This window comes from Microcebus murinus, chromosome 13 (assembly GCF_040939455.1).
Source record: "Microcebus murinus isolate Inina chromosome 13, M.murinus_Inina_mat1.0, whole genome shotgun sequence".
In the NCBI taxonomy this organism is placed as follows: Eukaryota; Metazoa; Chordata; class Mammalia; order Primates; family Cheirogaleidae; genus Microcebus; species Microcebus murinus.
The window spans coordinates 68,875,460-68,901,416 of NC_134116.1; the positions used below are offsets into that span (position 1 = coordinate 68,875,460).

The 25,957-nt window shown below is 36.0% G+C and overlaps 1 protein-coding gene across 15 annotated transcripts in view; it reads left to right on the forward strand.

Moving 5' to 3' along the window:
* Nucleotides 1-6,240: 6,240 nt before the first annotated feature.
* Nucleotides 6,241-25,957, forward strand: part of SUPT20H (SPT20 homolog, SAGA complex component) — a 42,770-nt gene continuing 23,053 nt past the window's right edge. For 3 of the 15 annotated variants that reach the window (XM_012748080.3, XM_012748088.2, XM_012748083.3), the window contains exons 1-11: nt 6,242-6,474; nt 6,636-6,755; nt 8,591-8,688; nt 11,245-11,280; nt 11,943-12,001; nt 12,269-12,335; nt 14,489-14,618; nt 16,022-16,125; nt 19,363-19,479; nt 19,590-19,643; nt 23,981-24,120. In XM_012748080.3, coding sequence (XP_012603534.1) covers nt 8,686-8,688; nt 11,245-11,280; nt 11,943-12,001; nt 12,269-12,335; nt 14,489-14,618; nt 16,022-16,125; nt 19,363-19,479; nt 19,590-19,643; nt 23,981-24,120 — 710 coding nt within the window. In that variant the 5' untranslated portion in view covers nt 6,242-6,474; nt 6,636-6,755; nt 8,591-8,685. Of the gene's footprint in view, nt 6,475-6,635; nt 6,756-8,590; nt 8,689-11,244; nt 11,281-11,942; nt 12,002-12,268; nt 12,336-14,488; nt 14,619-16,021; nt 16,126-19,362; nt 19,480-19,589; nt 19,644-23,980; nt 24,121-25,957 lie in introns of all 15 variants that reach the window. The other 12 variants (XM_012748089.3, XM_012748092.3, XM_012748086.3 and 9 more) reach the window with 11 other exon arrangements.

The window sequence follows — 25,957 nt, forward strand, 5'->3', positions numbered from 1 at the left end:
TTATAATTAAGTTTAAGGTATGATATTGATAGCATTACTTTTTATATGTTATCTTTTAGAGATATATAGTAAAGTATTTATAATTGAAAATTTTAAAATATTAGAGAAGATAATCACAAGTAGAGATAACTGCAGATGCCAAGGCCCTAAAGCAGAACTATGCTTGGTATTTTCAAGAACAAGAAGGAGGTAAGTGTGGAGTGAATAATTTCTGCAGAGTAGAAATGAACTCAGAAGGGCAGTCAGGGTATGGGATAATCAGGAGTTTATAGGACTTTTAATGAGATAGGACCACATCAGAGTATTTTGAGCAGAGGAATGTTTAAAAGATTATTCCAGCTTCTGCAGAGAAAACTGGCTGTTGACAGACAATGTTGAAAACAGGACAACCAGTCAAAAATCTGTTACAGTAATCTAGGATAGGGAAGATGGTACCTTGAACCAGCAAGGTAAAAAGTGGTCGCATTCTGGTTATATTTCAAAAGTAGAGCTGACAGCATTCTCAGACAGCTAAATGTGAGGCGTGGAAAAAAAAGAAGAGTCAAAGATGGCCATGGTTTTCCACCTGAGCTATTAAAACGATGGAGTTGCCATTTGTTGAGACAGGAAAGTGGCAGGAGGAAGTTTAATGAAGGCAATTTCTACCAAGTTAAATCTGAAACACTTATTAGCTGTTCAAGAGATGTTGGATAAGTCTGGAATCTGGGGAAGGAGTCTAGGCTGGACACGTAAATATAGACTCTGCCACTAACTTTTCTTTGTGTGCCTTGACCTCTCAAATTTCCTCACATTTTAGGTTGGATTACATGTAATCGCCATTTTTGTAAGTCTAAAATGGTCAAATGTCAGCAGCTCCATATGGTTCAACCGAATATAAAACTGGAACAATTCCTACCCCATTTCACAAGACAGTCGAAATGCTCACATGAGAGTGACATATGTGAGAGTTTACATAGTAAATGTTTAGAGCACTGTTACAGAAGAACTCATGTAGTGAGAGATCGGAAGAGGCATTTTTGTAACTCAGAATTCATTCTCATGCAAACCATATAACTGAAGATGATTTCACGTTATCTATATGGAATCTGTTTTAGGGAGGTCCCGTGACCAGGTATACACATTCAGCAAATGTTTTGAGTGGTCACTATGTGCCAGCACAGAGCTCATCGCCTGTTTGGGCAACTGCTTTTAGGCAACGCAGGGAGGATAAAGTCTTTTAAAATGTGCTTGTAAAAATAACCCAAACTATACTACTCCAATCCCGGATCAGTACTGCTGCTTCTTTACCAAGTTAGAGCTTTATCCTCTACCTAGTCTGCCCTCTGTAGGTAACAGTTATTGAGATTATTGAAATACACAGTCAGAATCATCCCTACTTCCCAACAACTTTTGATCCAGAGCAAAGCTCCACTTCATTAGACCCTCCCCCAAGTTACCCAACCAAAGCCCAAATCCTGCAACAGGTGCTTTCTAACATCCTCTTACTGAGCTGTCCCATGGGTCCCCATGGTGAAAATTGTCCCTCGCTGCAACAAGTAATATACCCCATTTGTTCAAGGACAGAAGATGTTCTTGGTGGTCTTTGCCTGAAGGACACAGACACATCTAATATACTATGTGCATTTGTTTATTTACCTCTCCCAGTAGGACGTATCTCTATGAGAGCATGAACATTTACCTGTTTGGTACTAATGTTCCAGCAGTTAGAAGTGTATATTATAGGCTCTCAGTAAATAGTTATTGAATGAATGAACTTTGAGCACCCAGATTGCAGTAAGCATTAGAGATGTGTTGATATATTAACACATCCTGTGTTAAAAAGGATGGCTAAATGGGTGGCCATTAGACTGAGGTGGCTCTAACACTCTGTGTTTCTATGTAAGCAAACTGAAACCTAACACAAAATTTAAAAGAAAATGAAAAACACTCAGCCAATCACAGGTGGTCTTGAACTTCCCACCAGAATAGTCAACATAAGGCAATTGTTCAAACTTTAGCCAGTCAAGTGATTTCTTGACTCTGCTCCCACATTCACCCTGTAAAAGTTTTCCTCCCTTTAGTCACATCCAGGGAGCCCCTAACCATTTTTAGGGTGGAGCTGTCAATCCAGAATCACTGTCAAATAAACTCTGAAATTTTAATGTGCCAAAATGTGTCTTTTAATAAATGAATCATGAATCAGAGCAAGTCCTGGGGGTGCTAAGAGAGCAGTGGCCCAGCTTTATCAATGATGGTTCAATAAGCTTGGCTGAGAAAAGGAAGGAAAGGGCAAGGACTGAATCGAATTCTGCATCGGGGATCGATGTGTTACTCTGCATTCAGTTCCTGCTTCATCATTCTTTTCTTTTGCTTTTTTCTTTGTCAGGGTCATCCTTGGAAAAAGTCAGACACACTCTCCTGAAGCCAGTGCTGGCTGAAGGAAATGGGTTTAGCCTGTGCCAATGAGAACCGCACATGATACCAAGCTTCCCTTTGACAGCCTCACTGAGACAGTAATTCAAGAATTAGCTATTCCTTAATTGAAATTTAGACCCACTTCTTATTTAAAAGAAAAAGCTGAAAAAAATTATCACATATTACAGAACATTGGTTTTTAATCTCCAGGGCACTTAAGACTCCCTTGAGGTGTTAGAAAAAGAGACTTCTTTTAATTGAAACAAAATTTACTAAATTTATAATAAAATCAGTACATAGAGCTGAAAGACTTAAGAGATCTAAATTTATAAATTCATAATCTTAATAAATTGAATATGCACTAAGATATCAGCAGTTCCAAATATTTTTTTCAAGTCCCAAATTTTCCCTCATCAAAACAATTAGCAATGCAGTTGACACTTTTCAGGATTCTTTGCAAGTTCTCTTGCCTTTACAAAGGTTCTCTTGCCTTTACCAAGAACCCACCTTCTCCTTTTCCTTGGTTGTAACTATTATCTTTCTGCCAATTATTAATAAATTAATAATTTTGGTTTAGGGAATTTCATTTAAGTTTGCTGAGTTTCTAGATCTGATAGGGGCTGTGGTGATTCATTCACAAATTGTTCCTGGTAGGCTGGACCCAAGTGGGCAAAAGCATCATTAAGCAATATTGTTAACTCATTACTCTCTGACTACAGCAATGCTTGTTTTAGGCTAATTTAAAGATGATATACAGGTTCTGAATTTCTAAAAGAACATTACCTGTTTAAAGAAAAATTTTAATACAGTACTGACTATATTCCATTTGGTGCCACAAGATGTGACTTATACATAAGCAAACTCTCAATACATAATGGAAAAAGATTTCATTTGTTTCAGCATTTTTTGAGCCCTTAATTAGTGAGGACACCTGGTTATACATTCTGGAAGATAAAAATAAGAACATAACATGGTTCCTGACCTCAAAAGTCTTAAAATCTCACAGAGAAGCAGATGGGTGTACAAGCAGCTAAATACAATGCACAGTGCATTCAATGCAATGCCAGAAATACACACTGTCAAAGCAAAAATTGCTCTGGAAAAAGTTAAACAAGCAAGAAAGACTTCATTTAAGGCTATTGCAACGGGTAAGAGAAACAAGAATATAGTGCAAACTCAACTCCACTGAAACAAATTGGGGGTGGAGTTGGGTTTTTTAGGTTCTTTAATATTTTTTTGATATTAGAGTAAAATATACATAAAATAAAATTTACCATTATAACCTTTTTATTTTTTCAAGATAGAGTTTTGTTTGGTGGCCCCGGGTAAGTGCAGTGGTAACGTTATAGCATACTGCAACCTCAAACTCCTGGGCTCCAGTGATCCTCCTGCCTTAGCCTCCTAAGTAGATGACACTACAGATGTGTGCACTCATGCCCAGCTAATTTTTCTATTTTTTGGAGAGAAATGGACTCACTCTTGTAAGGTCTTGAACTCCTGACCTCAAGAAATCCTCCCACCTCAGCCTCTCTACGTTGAATTTCCTGAAGAACCACCATATTGTTTTCCACAGCAGCTACACCAGCTTATATTTCCACTAGCAATGTACAAATACCTAGATTTCTCCACATCCTGGATAATGCTTGTTATTTTCTGTTTTTCTGAGAATAGTCATCCCAATGAGTGTGAAATGGTATTTCATGGTAGCTTTGATTTGTACTTCCCTATCGATTAGTGATGTTGAACACATTTTCATGTTTATTGGCCATTTGTACATCTTGTTTGGAGAAATGTTTATTCAAGCTCCTTGCTCATTTTTAAATTGGGTTGTTTGGATTTTTTGTTGTTGAGTTAAATTTCTTTATACATCTTTATATACATATATATCAGATATATGATTTGCAAACATTTTCTCCCATTACGTTGGTTGCCTTTTCACTCCAGACATACAGATGATAAGTCACCAGGACATAAAAGAGTTATCGTAGAAGAAGACTCGGGTCTGGAAACATGGATAGAATCAGACCCTGGAAGGCCTTAATGTTATGTTAGGGATGCAAACTTTATTTTGTGAACAATGGTGGCTCAATAAAAAAAAAAAAATTTAACAGAGGGGATACAACTTGACATGGTTACTGGGGTTGTAGAAAGCAGCCAGCAAGGGGGGTGGTATCAGACAGGAGAGAAGGCTTTGCCTTCCCATTGCCACTGCTGTGGCTGGCACACCTGGCAAAACAGCAGTCTTGTAAACCAGCAGGTAGGGTCTCTTCAAATAGTGGTGCAACCACCCTCTCCGTGCACTCATGCCTGCCTCATCATGGAAGGAGCAGCTTGAGCCAGAAAAAAAGCTATAACAGCGGTAGCTATAGCACCAAAGAGGCAAACATTAGAGAACAGGGAGAAAGTGACAGTCACAAGAAAATAATTTTCACTTGGAGCAGAACTGGACAACAAAACCTTCACCTCTAAAATTGAAGACACACTGATGTGGGAGGAGCCAAAGGCAACAACCCAGACAGCAACTACGGAACTATAGGGAGTAATTTACATCACAAGTGTCCGAGACAGCTAGATTTGGGTGTATCTCCAGACCATCGCTATTGGTCAAAAAGGATGAAAAGATGCTCAACGTCACTAGCCATTAGGGAAGGTAAATCAAATCATAGGGAAATCTCCCTTTATACCCTTTGGGAGGCTATTATCAAAAGAATAGAAAATAAGCGTTGGTGAGGATGTGGAGAAATTAGAATTATTCTACAATGCTGTTGGTATGTAAAATGGTTAAGCTACTGTAGAAAAGAGTTTACGGGTTCCTCAAATATTTAAATATAGAATTACCATAAGGCCCAGAAATTCCACTCCTAAGTATATACCCAGAATAACTGAAAACAGGGAGTCAAACAAATACTTGTACACAAATGTTTATAGGAGCACTATTTACAACAGCCTGAAAGTGAAAACAACGCAAATGTCCAAAAATGGATGGATGGGTAAAATTTTGGCATCTATATACAGGGTAGTAATAGCCATAAACAGGAATGAAGCACTGATACATGTTACAAGGTATACAAGGTGAACCTGCAAACCATCATGCTAAGTGAAAGCAGACACAAAAGGTCACATATTCCATTTATATGAAATATCCAGAAGAATCCGAAAGCTGATTGATATTTGCCAAAGGCTGAGAGAGGGAGGAATGGGAATAAATGCTTAATGGGTTCAGGTTTTATTTTGTAGTGATGAAAATGTCTTGTTTTGGAACTAGCTAGAGGTGATGGCTGCACAACATAGTGAATTTATTAAATGCCATCGAACTGTACACGTTAAAACGGTTCATTTGATGTTCTGTGAATTTCACCTCAATTAAAAAAAATTATTCCTCAACAATCAAATTTGTTCGAAGGTGCCAAATTACAAAGAGACCTTACAAAGTGTGCTGGTATTGTGGTTTCTGAATTTTTAGAACCTTTCTCTGGGGTCATTTTTTAAAAAAACATTCAACTCATTGGCACTTGATATTCCAAGAAGGTTGTACAGACTGGAACGGTAAATGTAGATTTGGATGAGCTTGGGCAGCATTTGCATGAGCTGGGCAAAAAAGGAAAGCCAGTTCCAAGTTTTCACTCTAGAAATTCAATAGGGTCGTCTTCCATGCAAATAACACTTACACCCACCCGTCCACTTCGCAGACGCGGGCGCCGAGCTTCAGCATAAGCTCGTGGGATGCGCCTCGCGCCCAGACCTGAGTGGGTATCGCGAGAATCGTCCGGGGCCGGTACTACCCCCAGCTCTCTAGCATCCCGGCTGCAGCCCCGCCCTCCAAGCCCCGCCCCTTCCGCCCGCCGGCCCCGCCTCGCGGCCCAGCCTTAGTCGGAAGTGCGGCCGCCGGAACAGGCGGTTGGCCAGGCTCAGGCACCCAGCCGCCGAAGGGGTGGGTTGGCATAGTGGCCGAGCTGGCGGTGCAGTCTTGAGGCCTAGCGCGGCTGCGGCCGGCACAGGCGGGCGGTGGCTGGTGGGTGGGACGAGCCCACGGCGGGCAGGCGGACCGGTTAGGCGCGCGAGATCTGGCCGGGGTCAGAGGTGAGCAGGCCGCTTCCCAGAGCCCGCAGGAGGAACGATGTCCCCAGAGACGTTGGGCCCGGCGGGGATTGAGCCAGCCACGGTCCTCGCGGTTGCTGCCGTTGCCTGTCGCAGTGCTGCTAAGCCGCGCTTTTAATTTTAGTTTGATTTTTGGGTTCCAGATACAGGTGTTGTCGGAAACTCGCAAGAATTTTGCGTAGCGCTTCTGCGGAGGCGGCGTTTTGGTGTCCATATTGAATAAAGGCTGGTCGCTCCCCTGTGGAGTTGGCGGCGTTGTACAGGTAAAGCCCAAGTTGTTCCAAATCTCGTGTAGTTGAAAGACTCAGGTCGATCAAAAAAATCAATGGATTGATAGTGACATTTAGAATTGTATTAATTGCTGATCCTCAGTGTGGTTACCGGGCGTTCAGAAGTGAGGTTGGAGAATCGCTGCCCCTGGAAGCCATGTCCCGTCACCACCGCGTAGTGGGGGGCTGCGTCTTCCGGACTACAGCCCATCGGAATCCCACCAGGACTCGAAATGTAAAGCGATTAGCAAGGTTTTCAGAGTTAGATTGAGTACAGTGTACTACATAGTTAGATCAAAATTAAGAAAAATTTATATTAGTGTCTGAGCAGAATCAAGTCCTTATTTTAAATGTTTTTTTAAAAAATCAAAGACGGGTTCTGGCTTGGTCTGAAGGGTGTATTATTATTAGAATGTAAAATTAGATATTGAGGGAGCTCTGAATTCAGGTGTAGGTCCGTGATCTTGGGAAAGTCACTCATTCTGAGCTCCTTATTCTGTAAAATGGAATCGATCATAGTGATTATAGTGATTTCCTCACAGGTTCTAGTAAATTCTGTGTAGAGAGTGTTTGTTTTGTAAGAAGTATACAAAGTTAAGTTTTTGTGTGCGGGACTTAAATAATTTAAAGTTAGTAAACCCCTTTCCCGATTTAGTGACAAAAAATCTTAAAGTCATCACATTTTGTCTGTAAGTATATAGTGGATCCTTAGATTCAGTGGTCAAATTTTTCATCTTAAATTCACCTTAAACCTCCTATGAACTCTCAAGGGCAGGATTAATGTCTTACTCATTTTTAAAAATGATTATTACTATTAATAGAACTTGTACCTATGATGTATTAGGAGCTTAGCCCATTTGTTTTAGTTTTCTTTCTTCTTTTTTTCTTTTTTTAACCTGAACTGGCAAAAACCTAAGCTTTGGGTTTCACTAAAAACAAAACAAAATAGTTTTACATGGAAAATCTTATTTTCTGTCATCAGAAGTTATGCTTTAGCTCAGATGTATAGACATAGCGATGGTTACACGGAGTTAGGTAAAAGAAATAGATAAAAAACTTTATTTACCATCACTCTCAGAGTGAATGTTAATGTACTCTCACTGTGCTAGGCAGAGAGAATACAGCAGTGGACTTCAACACTGGCAGTACATTTGACCCATCTGGGGAACCCCCAAAATTATGATCACTGTGCCCCACTGCAAACTAGTTAATCAGAATCTCTCTGGGGACTGCATGGGCAGTCCACTAGTTAAAGCTTCTCAGGTTACTCTGTCACACAGCCAGGATGAGAACCCCTGTGTTAGGGGAATGAGAGTCTTCATGAATGTCTAGTTTTCTTGAGGAGGGAAAGGGCTAGAAGATTGTAGCTGCATCTGAAAAATGGAGCTTGGGGAATTTGGGGGACTATCAGTAGAGTTTTTTTTATCAGGCATGAATGAAACCTAAGCAAAATGAACTGTATAGTGATCAAGGCCAGTGGGCAGGCTAATTTGAATGATACAGAGGAAAACAAGAAGAACAGCAATAGTGGTGATAGAGAAAAGATTAAAAAGCATTTATTGTTTTTCTTCAGGGACTTTAAATATTTTTGAAGACAGTGAGTAATGATTTTAACTTGCAAATTGTATTTTGCCCTACCTAGTTAAAACCTTTTTTCAGCAATGAGTGGATAGGTAGTGTTACATGAATTTTATTGTTGCACATTATTAAAAACTGTTAAAAATATATGTGCCTGAAGTAATTTTCCTTGGTAATTCCTAAATCATTTCATTTCTTTCTCTTAATAGCCTTATATTAATATTGGGTTTTTGTTGTTTTTGCTTTTACAGTATTATAAGATCGATACTAAGGACATGGTTTTCACCTCGCTTCATCAGCACACATAATTTTTTTCTTCTTTTTGGACTCCCTATTTTATGCCATAATGGTAAGCTACACTTCAGTAGTTCAAATTTGTGTTTTAGAATGTTTCTCTTCCTTCATCATCATAAAAATATTTGTATTATATATACAGAAATTTTCTTGGAAGCTGTGCAAATTATCCTGATTGGAAATTCACTTAGCAATCATGTACAAAATCTTCTCCATAAAATATGTGGCTCCTGTCTCAATTCAATCTTATAATTATTACATCCAAGTTACACAGATAATCCATGTGCTTATATTTATGAAGCATTAAAAATATTTGTCTACCATATTCCAAGTCAATGGCAAAGAGAATGAGTATAAATACAAATAGTTTTTTTGGAGGGCGTAGTAATAGGTTTTTCATATTTTAAAGCTCCTTTTTAGATTTAAAAAAAATTTTTTTGAAAATGTAACCTTCTTACTATGTGTAACGTGTTTTAAGCAGCATCAGTGCTAGCCTTCTAATGACACATTTCTGTTCACTGACTTATGGTCACTAAACATACATAGGAGTAGGCATTTGACTTTTGTAGTTAAAAAATTAAAGGCCATGGGGGGGTGCAGAAACACTTTCAGATGTTTTAAAGAAGGTGCATTTATTTGACAGAGGGTAAATGAACACTGACCACCATGTTATTCATTCAGATAAACCCCAGTTCTGTGACACAAAACTCAGAAAACATTTAAATATCTTCCTTCTCCTCTTGGGATCTTGCCTATCTACCTGTGCCCTGTTAGAGAAAAGTAGAACTGGCACAGCGGGGTTCTGATCTCACCTTATATTTTATATCTATATTACTTAATCATTTCTATCTTAAGTATTTGAAAGAGGCAGTGAATGAATGATGCTTGTGTTTACATATGCAGGTATATCTCAGTAGACCTTTTAAAGTTTCGATTTCAGAAGATTTAATTAATTTACTTGAGATGACTATTTAAAATTGTGCAAGAGTATATATTTTACTGTGTTTATTATAATGTTTTCATATAAACATACTTTAAAGTTTCATGGCCAAAATTTAAAAGAACCTTATGTGTTTGTCAAGAGTGTATATCCAGAGTTATATTTTCATGCTGAATAGGGTTATATTCAGGAATCTTATCTTGCATTCTGGAACCAGTTTCATTAGGAATCTGTTCCTTTAAGATTTTTTAATAAAGTAAACTGATATAGATTTATTTTAACTGAACCTTTTGAAATGATGGCAAATTTCAGACTTCACTTACTACATTTAGATGTTTGATAATGTGGGTTGCTTTTGATTGCAGTCTAACAAGGTCAGCTTTCCTTGAATGCAGACAAAATGGAAGAAAATTAAATTAAAAAATAAATAAAGGCCAATTATTTTTGTAATCATACAAATTTTTAATCCTTAGGGCTGGAGAGGCAGGATCATATAAAACTTCCCATGAGTTACGAAAGATGACAATATTTGTTCTCCCCCCTACCCTCCTGGGTTTTTGTGGGTGCTAGGAGTGTTTACCACATGCAACTTGGTAGGATGAATTATTAGAATATGAAAAATAAAACAGAAAAATTTAGGTCCTTGTAAAAAAAATTAAATTTCTGTGCCCCTGAATGAAATTTTAAAATGACTATCATTGTGAATAAAAAATACTGTAACTCTGCATGGTACACAAAACAAAAAACTAGAAAGAGAAATCACCTGTATATTTGTTTAACTTTGTTTAGAACCTAATGTTTTTTATGTGTGTGTCTTTAGAAAAGAAAGCTTTATAAATGAGGAAGACATAGCTTACCTTCTTCATATTTCTCTCTTTTGCCTTAAAATAAGGATCTCTAAGAAATAGCTGAAGGATAGGGATCTTCTAGTAGATCTCAAACCTTACATGTAGTAATACTATATTTAAACAATTCTAAGATGGATTTTCTTTTAATTTAATATTACCAAATTGGTGATGCATGTATAATCAATATCTTACAATTAAATTGACATCATATTTTTTTCTTTAAATTACCTAAAATAATGATGCATGCTTATAATTGATGGCATCTTAAATTCATTGAAACATGGTAATGGTGTAGTTAGTCATCATTTACTGCATCCCTACGGAGAGACTTTATATTAAAGGTTCTTTGCATTAATGTATTATGAATTTCCCTGTTGATGTTAGAGACCAGCACAACCACTCCCGATTTTCAGGATTTCTAGCAGATTAGGAGAGTTAGTCTTTGCTTCACTTTGATTGCATATTTATGGCAGTATATTTTCTTAAATGGTGCTCTTAGAATATTGAAGAAATTAAAGTTTATAAAGTGGTGATAGCTACCATGTCTAGCTCTCTCCTATATCATTCTCACAAGCATTGACCAGAGATACCATGTAAGCATTTCTTATCTAGTTTGTTGTTCAGGTGCCCAAGACTGCAGTATTTTTTTCTGTGTTACATATGTTGATCATATAATGGGGGTGGAGGAGAGAAAAGAAAATACATTAGACCTGTTTTAGAAAATGAAACACATTTAAACACTTAATTACAAATGTTAAATGTATATTAAATTATTTTTATGAAAATAACTAATATTACCAAATACACTATTTACTTTTTACAGCAACAAGCTTTAGAACTAGCTTTGGATCGTGCAGAGGTGAGGCGTGACTAAGTTACATATTGAAATAGTATTGTCTTTAATTGGCAAAAACTCAGTTTTAAGAGATTTTTGTATGTGTTTTTCAAAGGAGTTTATTAATATTCTTTTAGGACAAGTTTGCAAATAATTTTGCTGTAAATATGTAAAAATACCAGGTGATGTTTGGATCGTGTGTTACTTGGAATCCATGGATAATGATGCTACGGAAGCAAAATTACTTGAACAAGGACATAGAATTTCTAAAATTATGTTTTCCTGTTTTGACAAGTTTTCTAATTACTCAATTAAAGGGGAAAATACCTAAAAAAAATTAGAGTCCTTGCAGTTAGATATACAATTTTTCATACATTAAGCATATTCTGGACAATCATAAAGCATATTGAGAATAGTTCTGTCCTGTGAAGTCACAGTTGTAAAACTTAACGATTTTGCTTATAGCAGTGAAATACTGTGCTACGTTTTAGTGCAGTTTAAATTTCACTTGTTTGTAACATATACTTAGAAGTTGTTAAATTATACCTATAAGGTATAATTTAACATGAGTCAGGGACTTTAGTGAATAGCCTTTTTAGCCTTACATATGTTTTAGATATACTCAATACAGTTGCTTATGCAGAAAAGCAAAAGGCAAGCTGTTTTCATAAACTTTTCTTTTTTAGTATGTCATTGAAAGTGCTCGACAGAGACCTCCTAAAAGGAAATACCTGTCAAGTGGAAGGTAGGAATATTTAATTAATTGATGACATCTTAGATTCATTGAAATATGATAATCACTATTTATTGCATTCCTACTAGGCACTGAGCTAGAAATGTTATAGATTCTTTGCATATATTAGGAATTTCTAAGTTGATGTTAGCTATCATACACAACTTTTGGGAAATTAGGGAAAATATGTAAAAACTTAGAAAAAAACTAAAATAACACTTATATGATTACTATATTAACATTATTTTGTATAATCTTTGTTTTATTAATTTTTTTTAGGAAATCTGTATTTCAAAAACTTTATGACTTATATATTGAAGAATGTGAAAAAGAGCCTGAGGTTAAGGTAAATATAAATTTTTTATGGTATTGTGGCTTTTGAGATGGAGAAGAGGGAAATTTGAGGAGTTATATATTAAGCATTTAATGATTTATATTTTTGTGAGTCAGCCAACATCTTTTGTAACCAGACTCTAGTCAGTTCCACAGTTAACCCAGAGCCCTGGCTAAACTGGCACCAAACTGATCATCTGCTGAGGTAGGAGTGAAGGAACAGTGTTTACTGAATGACAGTATCTCTCTGGGAAGTCATAAGCAAAGTCACAGATACATCTTATCTTTTGCTTCTACTTCTCCTTGAGAAGTGATTTGTAAACTTAAGACAGGAGAAAAGTAAGCTATTTCCTGATGGTGATTTGCACTGGAAAGTCAAAGCGATTACAGGACATGTAGGAAATTCAAATGTGGTAATAAAATGAATTCATAGCTAGTTTAACTTAATTCATTTTTATTTAGTATAAAGGTATGGGCAGTAGAAATGTAGTAGAAATTGATTTCTTGGTATCTTTTGAACCCTCATATTAGAAGGACCTTAGAGGTCTCCATAAGCTTCTGTTGTCTGTCTTTAACGTAGAAATGAGCACCATCTTAGCATTTAAGCAAAAACTGGTGGAATTCAGTAGTGTCTAACCTTTAAAATCTTTAAATTAGGAAAAAAAATTGTTAGATTTATAAATAAATCTTACAATATGTTTTCTGTAAGTTTTATTGAAGTATATTTGACATACAAAAATTACGCATTTAATATATTTTTTAAGTTTTGACATGAAAAATAGTATATACTCTGTAAAACTGTCTCCACAATCAATATAATGTACTATCTATCACCTCAGAAACAGAATTAAGACAGGATAGATACATGCATACATTAAGAGTCTCTATTGGGGTTGGTAAGCCACTGTCCAACAGCCAAATCTGGTCCACTGCATGTTTTCATAAATAAATTTTTATTGCAATGCACAACACATGTTGGTTTACATATTATCTATGGCTGCTTATGAAGTACAAAGGCAGAGTTGAATAGTTGTAGCACAAACTATTTGGCCCATAAACCTAAAATACTATCTGGCCCTTTAAAAAAGTAATTTTCCTACCTCTAGTCTAAACGGATCAACTCAGTGGTGGCCAACTTGTTTGCCTGAAGAGGTACATATGCTGTCAGAATTTATCTAATTCTGTCTTAAGTCAAATTATGAGAGTTTTCTCTTTTAGTCTCTCTTTACTATTTTTTTAAAAATTTAACATCAATATGGTTAAGAGTTGTTTGCCCTTTTTTTTCATTCTCAAACTGCTTATTATAATTCTATGGTGATGATAGATCAAGAATTTATAATTCCCCTCTGCATATGGCTGTATATATGATATGTTTAATATATATTAATATGTATTTAGAAGTATTCAAAACAGATTTTGTTTGAGATCTTGCAAGAATAAATACTCTGTTGATTCAGATGTCTTTCCAAAATCAGATGTGATGAAAGAATTTGTTATATTTATAAGTGGATTTTATTTTAAATCAGACATTTTTAAAATCATCGATTTTGATGTATGTCCATTTGCTGATTGATTTTTTTTTAAGCACAGTGGTTTCTAATGAGCTGTTAAAATTGAATTTGCAGAAAATTGTCTTAATTGCTTACTTCCTTCTACCAATTAGATACATTAAGTTCAACATTTCAGCTTAGAGCTGTTGAACTTATTTGTGTCTTATTTATGCTATAAAATATTTAAGAAATAAATGTGTAATTATTGCCATACAAGCAAAGGAAGCTCTAAATTTTTCATTTATATTAGGATTATACTTAATATATTTAATTATATACATCTATGTTTTATATATTTACATTAAGTGGTTTTATATTTTGCTTATTTATATATTTTAATTTTTTACTTAATTTAGTCAAAAGTACATACTTTAAGTATTATTTTATAGATCACCAATTTTTATATGAATTAATTTGTATAAAATATAGTAGATTAAAATTAAGTTCATATAGCTGTCTCCATAGTGGCTATAGTTTTGTGAACCTTCCCATATGTTACGGAATATAATGTAGAAGGAGCACCAAAACATTAATTCAGGTCTGATTTTGTTAAATCATAACTTTATTTGTTAAGATTATACGGGATTATTTTCATGAGCTCTGCCTCTTTTTAAAGCAGAAATTAAGAAGAAATGTGAATTTGTTAGAGAAGCTTGTTATGCAAGAGAATTTGTCATGTTTAGTGGTCAATCTGTACCCAGGAAATGAGGGATATTCTCTGATGCTCAGGGGAAAAAATGGATCAGGTAAGACCCTCCAAAGTACAACTGTCACAAAATACCTCTGCCAGGCAGGATGTTCTGTTTTTTAACAGTAGTTTTTAAACCTGTTAAACTGTCCTTTGGATCAGAGATGACTTGGCAGTAAAAGCAGATTTTGATCCCATTTTCCTCTGTATGATATATTTTGTTAGAATATTAGAAATTATCTCTAATATGTTGGAAATTATCTCTAATATGGTTATCCTTCCTGAACATGCATTTGAAAATTATTCTAATTGATACGTCTTTGAAGTTAAATTATGAAAGGTATAACTTTTAAATGATTGTTAAAATTTCCTTTCATTCTATTGCTGTTTATATTTTAAGATAGTATAAGATGTTTTAAGGTATGTGTTTCCTTCTGCATTTTATTTTATTTTTTTGAGACAGAGTCTCACTTTTGTTGCCTGGGCTAGAGTGCCATGGCGTCAGCTTAGCTCACAGCAACCTTAAACTCCTGGGCTCAAGTGATCCTCCTGCCTCAGCCTCCCAAGTAGCTGGGACTACAGGCATACACCACCATGCCTGGCCAATTTTTTATATATATATATATATATACATATATACATATATATATATGTTTAATTAGCCAATTAATTTCTTTCTATTTAGAGTAGAGACGGGGTCTTGCTCTTGCTCAGGCTGGTTTTGAACTCCTGACCTTGAGCAATCCACCCTCCTCAGCCTCCCAGAGTGCTAGGATTACAGGCATGAGCCACTGCACCCAGCCTCCTTCTGCATTTTAAATATACTCTGAGTCTGAAACATTCAAAATTAAGCATACTCACTGCCTTTTGAGTAACTTCTGTATATTAAAAGTATTTCTATTAATGTGAATATGAAAATAGAGTCTTAAAATATACTCAGATTTCACTAAAGAGGCATCTAAAATTTTGATATAATAGGAATTCTGTAAGGAACTCACCTAGTTAAGAACTTTTTCTTGTGTTGATAATTAATTGTGAAGTGTTAATACCAAGAGAATTTTGTTCTAAAAGTGACTATTTTCAGATGAGGTACTAAATTATCACTCTGATTTCCAGATTAGATTAATGAGTCTTTAACAAACTTTCAGTTACTTTGATATTAGAATTTTATTATATCATATTCTGATTATTTTGCTTCTGGCTGTGACTTGGATTGTGATGTTATGCCACATGTTTTTCTATAATATGTTAGGCTTTTTTTCACTCTCTTATTTATAATTTTATACATTTAAGTCATTTAGCAATATATAATGTGATTCATCTCTAAGACCTAGATAAAGAGAAGGACATTAGGAGAGCCTTTTGGTTTTAATATATTTTTTATGAAGAGTCACATAAATTATACAACTAAGCTTTTCAGTTAGTCTTATCTTTTTTTAAACTTTATGTTTTAAAATTAAGATTCTGAGACCATTCGACTGCCTTATGAAGAAGGGGAATTGCTTGAATACTTGGATGCAGAAGAATTACCTCCTATTTTGGTTGATCTCCTAGAAAAATCTCAGGTACAAAGTTTTTCTCTTTAAAATGTCCTTACATTTGTTATATGTATATGACATATATGTCATGTTTATATGTGTGTACATATTTATCTTCTATAAATGGCTATATGGTGTTTTGTGCTAGATGATATTTAGTCTTTATCAGTGTTTCCAACAGTGTTTAGAATCATGAAATGAGACATTATACATAGCTTTATGGAAATTGGTTTATTGTGGGATATTTAACATTTAGGCTATACTGGGACATATAGACATAGTTCTTCTAAAATTGCAGTAGCAAGTGGCTTAATTGGAAATCTCCCTATTGTTACAATCAAGAAATTATGAAAAAAACTACTTTGAATATTTGTGAAGTTTCTCACTTGGGGACCAGAAACTGAAGAGATCTGTACATCTCTTCATACATAGCCAGGCTAGGTAATCACTCTCTTGTCCTGGCCTCTTTGCTTCCTACTGCCTTGGCTTAACCCCAGTCTTGTTGTATACTTCACTGAGGAAAAAGAAGCCATCACATGAGAACTCTGTTTCTTTCTAACACCAGTCAACAATTATCCCTACATCTTTCCACACTTTCTGCCTGTCTTCCTTTTAAAATGGGTGAAGTATGGTGTTCCAAAGGTATCTATTCCTGCCATTTGTTTTCTGGATTCTCCCCTTCCTTTTGAAGGACTTGCAACTATAACTTCCCTCTCTTTCATTTTTTCTTTGCTAGTAGATACATAATGCAAGCATACTGTACTACATGTTGAGCATCCCAAATCTGAAAATTCGAAACCCACATGCTCTAAAATCAAAACTTTTTGAGCAGCCACATGACACTTAAATGCTTTTGGGAATGTTTTAGATTTCGGATTTTTGGATTAGAGATGCTTAACCTAAGTAATATAATGCAAATATTCCAAAATCTGAAACACTTTTGGTTCCAAGCATTTCAGATAAGATATACTTAAGCTGTATCTCTCAACTTTTAAAAAAAAATCCTCCCTTGACCCCATATCCTTCTTCAGCTACTGCTGTATAATTCTATCCCTCTTGACAGCAAAACTACTCAGAGTTGTCTATGATTATCATCTCCTTTTTTTCACATCCCATTCTTTCCTCTACCCACTTTATTTGGCATTATGACATCATTTTACAGAGGCTGCTTTTGTCAAAGTTACCAGTGATCTCCATGGCACCAAATCCATTGGTCACTTTTGTGTTCTCATTTTATTTTGTCTCTTAGCAAAGTTCAGTGCAAAAAACTAACCCCTTGAAATGCCCTTCTTCGACCAGGCGCAGTGGCTCACGCCTGTAATCCTAGCACTCTGGGAGGCCGAGGCGGGCGGATTGCTCAAGGTCAGGAGTTCGAAACCAGCCTGAGCAAGAGTGAGACCCTGTGTCTACTCTAAATAGAAAGAAATTAATTGGTCCACTAATATATATAGAAAAATGAGCCCAGGAGTTTGAGGTTGCTGTGAGCCAGGCTGACGCCACGGCACTCACTCTAGCCTGGGCAACAAAGCGAGACTCTGTCTCAAAAATAAAAACAAAACAAAAAAAGAAATGCCCTCTTCTGGTTTGTAAGACATCACATTCCAGGTTTTCTTCTTCCTTCTCTAATCCTTTCGTTTTCTTTGCTATCAGTTTTGTTCCATCCATAAATATGTACGAGTCTTGGGACTCAGTCTTAGGTTCTGTCTTCATCTTTTAGTAATATTCTCTTCCTGAATGATCTCTACCGGTTTCATGGGTTTTTACAATGTTACTTAATCCCTTACTTATATGTCTCTCCATGACCATTCTACCACATTCCTAACTTAAGTATTTACTTGGATATATAATAGGCTCTTCAAATTTAACATGATAGAAACAGAACTTTTTTTTTTACCTCCAAACCAGTTCCATCACCAGTCTCTTCAGTCTAACAGATGACCATACTTTACCTTATACATTCAGTCCATCTACAAATGTCAGCTCTATGGTCATGACCTGCCATGGTTACCTTGCTGAACTCCCTGCTTTTATTCCAGAACCCCAGAAGTCAGCTCTGCACAGACAGCCAGATTAAGTTTACAGAACAAAAACAGAAAACAAAAAAGCAAATATCCCTGCTTAAAGTTCTCCAGTGTTCTCTTACTAGACAAAACCCCTGCTTTCCTGTTTGTCTTTATCTCCTAATTCTTAACCTTACTCACTACACTCCAGCCACCCCTGCCTTCTTTCCATACTAACACACGCCAAGCTTATTCCTACAGTAAGGCCTTTTCATCTGCTCTTCTATCTGGAACCATCTGTTCCAGATGTCTGGCCTTTTCTTATGATTCATATCTCAGCTGAAACATCACTTCCTCAAAGAGGTTTTTAGCTGAGCATACGTTCTAAATTAGTCCCTCCCTATGTATTTCCTATGTGGCATTCATCACTATCTAAATTATCTTGTTTTGTTTACATGTTTATTGCCTGTCTTCCTACTCTGAGTGTTACCCCACCACTGAATCTGTGAAGCTTCTTGGATAGTGACTAACACATAGTATGCATTGTAGTTGCTTAGAAAATATTTATTTAAAAGAATGAGGCTAGAAATGACTGATAACATGGAGGTCACAGTACCCACTAAAAGTTCTGAATAGGTAAAATATGTGATATTGTGAGTGTCCATTTGGCAAGTTATAATTAGCAAGACCTCAATGATAAAGAGCGTCTTACTTTTGAGTGTAGAGAAGACTGGAAAACAATATTTTTCATTTGAATTTTATAGTTAGCTTTTCTCTTGTTAAAATAGGCTAGGATTTTATTTCTGGAAATTTAGCAGAGCAAATATAAAAGTTACATCTAGAAGCTGAAACTCTGGCACGGTCTATTGGCAGTTTATGACAACAAAAACTTTATAATAATGACGAAGTTAGCAAAGTATAACAGTGAGCCAGTGAGCTTCAGAAGAACAGCAGTTCCAAGGATCTGTAGCATTAATAGTATATAAATGCCAAATGTCAATCTGTTGACTTTGTAGATGCCAAAGCCAGTCTATAATTAGAAACCATTTTAACAGTTTTAAACTGCTTCTTGAGTCACAGTGATGAACATTAACTTAAAAAGTTATATGCTGTTAAATTCACTGTATAAAGGGAAATCTATTGAAGAGTGTATGAGTGGCCAGAAATAGTACATGAGTGTGAATAATGTGAAAAATTTCATATAAGCCCACTTATTTGGGCTTTTGAAAAATAATAGTTACATAAATATTTTTACCCAAAATAGGTGAATATTTTTCATTGTGGATGTGTCATAGCAGAAATACGTGATTACAGGCAGTCCAGTAATATGAAATCTCCTGGTTACCAAAGCAGGCACATTCTCTTACGTCCAACGATGCAGGTAAGGAGTGTTTGGATATTATTTTTGTTTTTAGTTGAAGTTTTATTTATTAAATGTCTTTATATGTTTGCATATAGATTAATGGGTTTTAAAATTTTTATTTCTTCTAGACTTTAATCTGTGATGTGCATTCAATAACAAGTGATAACCATAAATGGACCCAGGTTAGTTATTTTTTTTTATCCCAAATAGGCAAAATATAGGATGAAAATAAAACTTATTAAGTTAAGCAAAAGTAATTTTTGCTCATCTTTTTATTCTTGAATAAAATTTGACACCTTTTGTGAAAAACTGGGATTCCTTTATGACCTTTAGAAGTTAAGGGTCCCTTTTTACATTCAGTAATCTCTCAAGTTGCTGAGGACCATGTCAGGGTCAGGCCGACTTAATGTGTTCAGTGTGAAACTTAGTTCTTTATATCTGCAAACAGAAGAAAAATATTTTGCTTTTAACATAGCCACAGATAGATACTGACTTTTTATTATCTAAGATTCTAAAACGGACCTAGCATGTCTATCTTTGCCATTTATACTGATTGCCTTAGAACTAGGGGAATTATCTTACCCCTGAGAATAGCTGGTTGACCCTTTAGTTCTTGCTCAACAGCAAATAAGAGACTTCAGAAAGTTCATGGGAAAATGGAATTAAAATATAAAGATTAAAAAATATAAACTTTATTTTTCAACATAAACTACATCTAGTTCAAGATACTTCTTCTATAAGCAATGATACCAGCCATTTATTTAGTCCATTCATAAAGAACTAGGGTCCTGGGAATTTAACCATATCAATGAAGTCTCTTTTACGTTATTAACTATAGAAAAATGGGTGCCTTTTACAAATATTTTTAAGAAACAGAAAGAAATCAGAAGGAACAAAATCAGGACCATAAGGTGGATACCTAATGATTTCCCATTGAAACTCACAAAATTGCCCTTGTTAGGTGAGAGGCATAAGCAGAAGCATTGACATGGTGGAGAAGGACTCTCTGGTAAAGCTTTCCCAGGAGTTTTTCTGCTAAAGCTTTGGCTAACTTTCTAAATGACCCTCGTAATAAACAGATGTTATCGTTATCATTCTTTGGCCCTCCAAAATGTCAACAAGAAAAATGCCTTGAGCATCACCCAAAATTGTTGCCGTGACCTTTACTCTTGACCAGTCTGCTTTGCTTTGACTGGACCATTTCCACCTCTTGAGAACCATTGCTTTGATGTGTTTATCTTTAGGGTCATAGTAGTAAAGCTGTTTCATACCTGTGAAAGTTCTTCAAAGAAATGCTTCAGTAACTTCATCTCACTTGTTTAAAATTGCTCTGCTCTTGTATACAGCTGATCTGGACGCAAGTCGAAAATCCACATAGAGCTTATAACTCCCCCCAAATTTAACTACTAATGGCCTGTTGTTGACTGGAAACCTTACCAATAACAAATTGTTGATTAATACATATTTTATATCTGTATTCTATACTATTTTCTTATAATAAAGTAAGCTAGAAAAATGTTACTAAGAAAATCATAAGGAAGAGAAAATATATTTGGTATTCATTAAGTGGATCATCATAAAGGTCTTTGTCCTTGTGTTCATGTTGAGAAGGCTGAGGAAGGATTGTTGTTGCTGTCTTGGGTGGCAGAGATGGAAGAGGTGAAGGTGGAAGGGAAGCAGGAGTGGCAGGCGCACTCAGTGTTAACTTTTATTGAAAACAATTCATGTGTAAGTTCAAAACTGTGTTGTTTAAGAGTCAACTACACTATAGTCTATTAACAATGCAATAGGATTGTCTAAAAAAATGATGTACATAGCTTAACTTAGAAATATTTTTATTTTATTGCCAGAAAATACTATCGGTCATCTGAGCCTTCAGTGAGTCATAATCTTTTTGTTGGTAGAGTGTCTTCTATTGATGTGGATGGCTGCTGACTGATCAGGGTTGTGGTTGCTGAAGGTTGGGGTAGTTGTGGCAATTTCCTAAAATAAGACAACTGAAGTTGGCTGCATCTGATGACTCTTTCTTTTATGAAAGATTTCTCAGTAGCATGTGATGATGCTGTTTGATAGGCGTTTACCCACAGTAGAATAGCTTTCAGAATTGAAGTTGATCCTGTTAAACCCTGCTGCTGCCTTATCAACTAAGTTTATGGAATATTCTAAATCTTTTTTTGTCATTTCAACAATGTTCACAGCATCTTCACCAGGTGTAGATTCCATCTCAAGAAACCGCTTTCTTGACTCATCCAAAAGAAGTAACTCCTCATCTGTTAAAGTTTATCATGAGATTGTAGCAAGTCAGTCACATCTCCTGGCTCTACTTTTAATTCTAGTTCTTCTTGCTGTTTCCACCACATCTGCAGTGACTTACTCTACTGAAGTCTTGATGAACACCTCAAAGTCTCTATGAGAGTTGGAATGAGCTTCTTCCAAACTCCTATTAATATTGATATTTTGACCACCTCCCATGAATCACAAATGTTCTTAATGGCATCTAGAATGGTAAATCCTTTCCAGAAGGTGTTTAGTTTATTTTGCCCAGCTCCATCAGAAGAACCACTGTAGCAGCTATATAAAATGTATTTTTTAAATAATAAGACTTGAGAGTCAAAATTACTCCTTGATCCATGAACTGCAGAATAGATGTTAGCAGGCATGAAAACAACATTAATCTTTGTACATTTCTGTCAGAGCTCTTGGGTGACTAGGTTATTATTAATGAGCAACAATATTTTGAAAGAAATCTTTTTCTGAGCAGTAGTTCTCAACAGTGGGCCTAAAATATTCCATAAACTATGCTGTAAACAAATGTGCTGTCATCCAGGCTTTGTTCCATTTCTAGAGCATGGGCAGAGTAGATTTAGCATAATTCTTAAGGGCCCTAGGATTTTTGGAATGGTAAATGAGCATTGGGTTCAACTTAAAATCACCAGCTGCATTAGCCCCTAACAAGAGTCAGCTTTCCTGTGAAGCTTTTGTTTATTTATTTGAGACAGAGTCTCACTTTGTTGCCCAAGCTAGAGTGAGTGCCGTGGCGTCAGCCTAACTCACAACAACCTCAAACTCCTGGGCTCAAGCAATCCTGCCTCAGCTTCCCAAGTAGCTGGGACTACAGGCATGTGCTACCATGCCCAGCTAATTTTTTCTATATATATTAGTGGACCAATTAATTTCTTTCTATTTATAGTAGAGATGGAGTCTCACTCTTGCTCAGGCTAGTTTCGAACTCCTGACCTCAAGCAATCTGCCCACCTCGGCCTCCCACAGTGCTATCTCTGGGATTACAGGCATGAGCCACTGCGCCCGGCCTCCTGTGAAGCTTTTAAACCAGACATTGACGAGCTCTGAAGGTCTCATATTCTTCAAATACAAGGCTATTTTATCTACATTGAAAATCTATTGTTTAATGTAGCCATCTTCATCAATTATATTAGCTAGATCTTCCATGAACTTGTTGCAGTTTCTACATCAGTACTTGCTGCTTCACTTTGCACTTTTATATTATGGAGGCAGGTTCTCTTAAACTTCATGAACTAATCTCTGCTAGCTTCAAGCTTTTCTTCTGCAGCTTTCTTAGCTCTCTCAGCCTTCATAGAATTGAAGAGAGCTGGGATTTTGCTCTGGATTAGGCTTTGGCTTAAGGGAATGTTGTGGCTAGTTTGATCTTGTATCCAGATCACTAAAACTTTCTCTATCAGCAGTGAGACTGTTTCACTTTCTTATCATTCTTGTGTTCACTGGAGTAGCTCTTTTAACTTCTTTCAAGAATTTTTCCTTTGCATTCACAACTTGTCTGGCTGTTTGGCCCGAGATTCCTAGCTTTTGGCGTATCTTGGCTTTTGACATGCCTTCCTCACTTAGCTTAAACATTTTAAAGTGAAAGAACTGTGACTTTTTCACTTGAACACTTAAAGGCCATTGGGTGTAAGGTTATTAATTGGTCTATTTTCAATATTGTTGTGTCTCAGAGACTAGGGAGGCCCAAGGAGAGGGAGAAAGACAAGGGAATGGCCAGTGAGTGGAGCTATCAGAACACACACATTTGCTGATTAAGTTTACCTCCTTTATATGGGCATAATTTATGGTGCTCCAAAATAATTATAGTAGTAACGTCAAGGTCACTGATCACTGTAACAGATAAAATAATAATGAAAATGTTTGAGATATTGTAAGAATTACCAAAATGTGACATGGTGACATGTAGTGCGCACATGCTGTTGGAAAAATGGCTCCAGTAGACTTTGCTCAACACAGGGTTGCCACAAACCTTTAATTTGTAAAAAAGCGAAATATCTGCGAAGTATAATAAGACGAGGTATGTCTATATTGAATTTCCATTAGAAGTTTCTTTATGTTGTCAAGTTTCTGAAATTTATGTGCTAGCATTGGAACTTGAAATATTATATTTTACTGTAGTTCTTAGAATTCCAGGGAATATTTCTAGATTAAGTGATACGTTTGATTACATATTTTAAATCTTAAATCTTGTGTTGACATACGCTCTTACACCTTTCAGGAAGACAAACTTTTGCTTGAGAGCCAGCTGATCCTAGCTACAGCTGAACCACTGTGTCTTGATCCTTCTATAGCAGTAACTTGCACTGCAAACAGACTACTCTATAACAAGCAGAAGATGAACACTCGTCCAATGAAACGGTAATTGCCTTTGTGGAAGGGTGAACCAAAAGACATTCCTGTGACAAGTAGTTGTAAATTTTGCTATTTGTGATATCTTTCTTCCTCCAGAATTTAAGTGCTCTGATTTTCTTTTAATTTGAAAATAGGATTTTTAATGACCTTGTATTATATTTTTTATGTATTACGATTTTTTAATGTTCTCTGCTTTGTACTGAAGTGATGTATTTTCTGCAGTCTTTTAGAGAACTGACTTCCTCTAAGTTTTATAGTCTGTTCACCAATAAGGTAGAGAAGCTGAGAAGAGATCAAATATGAACAGAAAGAATAATTTTTTCAATACTTTCAGTAATGAGTTTAATTTAAAATTTTTTTTTAATTTTAGTAGTGAATATTAACTTCTAAGGAAACAATGTGTATTAATAATTTATTTTGGGGATTTAGGAAAATATCAGTTTTAGAAGTCAGTTTATAACTAAATGTCTTTTATAACATGATAATTTGTCTTTAAATGTTTTAGCTATCTCTTCTCTAATAAAATAAAAAAAAATAGTTTGGATTGCAGCTTAGTTGGCTCATCATTAAGTATTCTTTAAATAATTATTTGGGTTGCCCACTTAGGAACTTCTTTAAATTTGAAGAGGCTTGAAAAATTTACCCCTTTTCTAAATTTCGTAATGTACTATATAAATAGAATATTCACAGGAAAAGGTATACCTTTGGAAATAATGACAGAGTTCTAGGATCCGTCAGGGTCCCGTAAAGTCTTCATTTATCTCCCTGTCCACATTCTTCTATTCTTGCTATCAATACCTTATACCAAGCCACCATCATCTTCATCTTGACTTCTGTAATAAATTCATAATTGGTCTTCCTGCTTCCACCTTTGCTCCCTTTCTATCCACTATGTGAGTAAACAAGAGTAATATTTTAAAAACTCCAAATCACTTCCTGCCACCCCTTGTTTAAATTCCTCTAAAAGCATAGCATTTTTCATTAAATCTAAACACGTTAGCATTTGGTCTGCAAGGCCATCACCTTGCTCTCTGACCTCATCTAGTATGTGAACCCTGGTGCTCTAGTCATACCTACTACCTTTTTTCTGTTTTTGAAACAAACCAAAGTTGTTCCTGCCTCAGTACCATTTGAAAATCTCTCTGTTTCAAATACTCATTCCCTGATCTTTCAAAGTAGTTCCTCTCCCCATGCCACCCTCCTACCCCATGGGGATTTTTTTCATTGTGAGAACCTCTTCAAGTTCCTGGGGGTAAAACTCACAAAAATATGTGGGCTCCCAGTGTCTGGGTCCCTCTGGAGTTTTTAATCTCTCAGACTTGTCCATGCTGAGCCTTTAGCAATTCATGCTATATCTAAGGTTCCCCTACTTGTTCCTGCGCATATTTGTACTTACAAGTTTCAGCTCCAGCAAGCCACAATGCTCTACCTGGTGATCTCTACAGATTTAGGGGCAGTGGTTTGCTCTATGACTCCATATCTTTGATGGATCTAAGAATTGTTAATTTTTCACATTATTCAGCATTTTGCTTCTTAGAATGGAGTGGCAGTTTTAGAGTCTACATGCCTATATTGGATGGATACCAGACGTTGTCTCCCCTAAGCCCCAACCCCAGTCTTTCCATAGCTAGTTTCTTTTTATCATTCCTGTCTGGGCTCACATGTGATTTCATCAGAGTTCTTTCCTTCCCTCTCTTCCCTTCCCTAATGTCGCCCTCCCTATCCCTTATCGAGATACTGTGTTCTCTTACCACTTATTGCTATCTGAAATCTTAAATTATCATATCTGTTTACCTATGAATGTTTCTTCCCCCTCTGGACTGTTAGCTCCATGGTGGTGGGA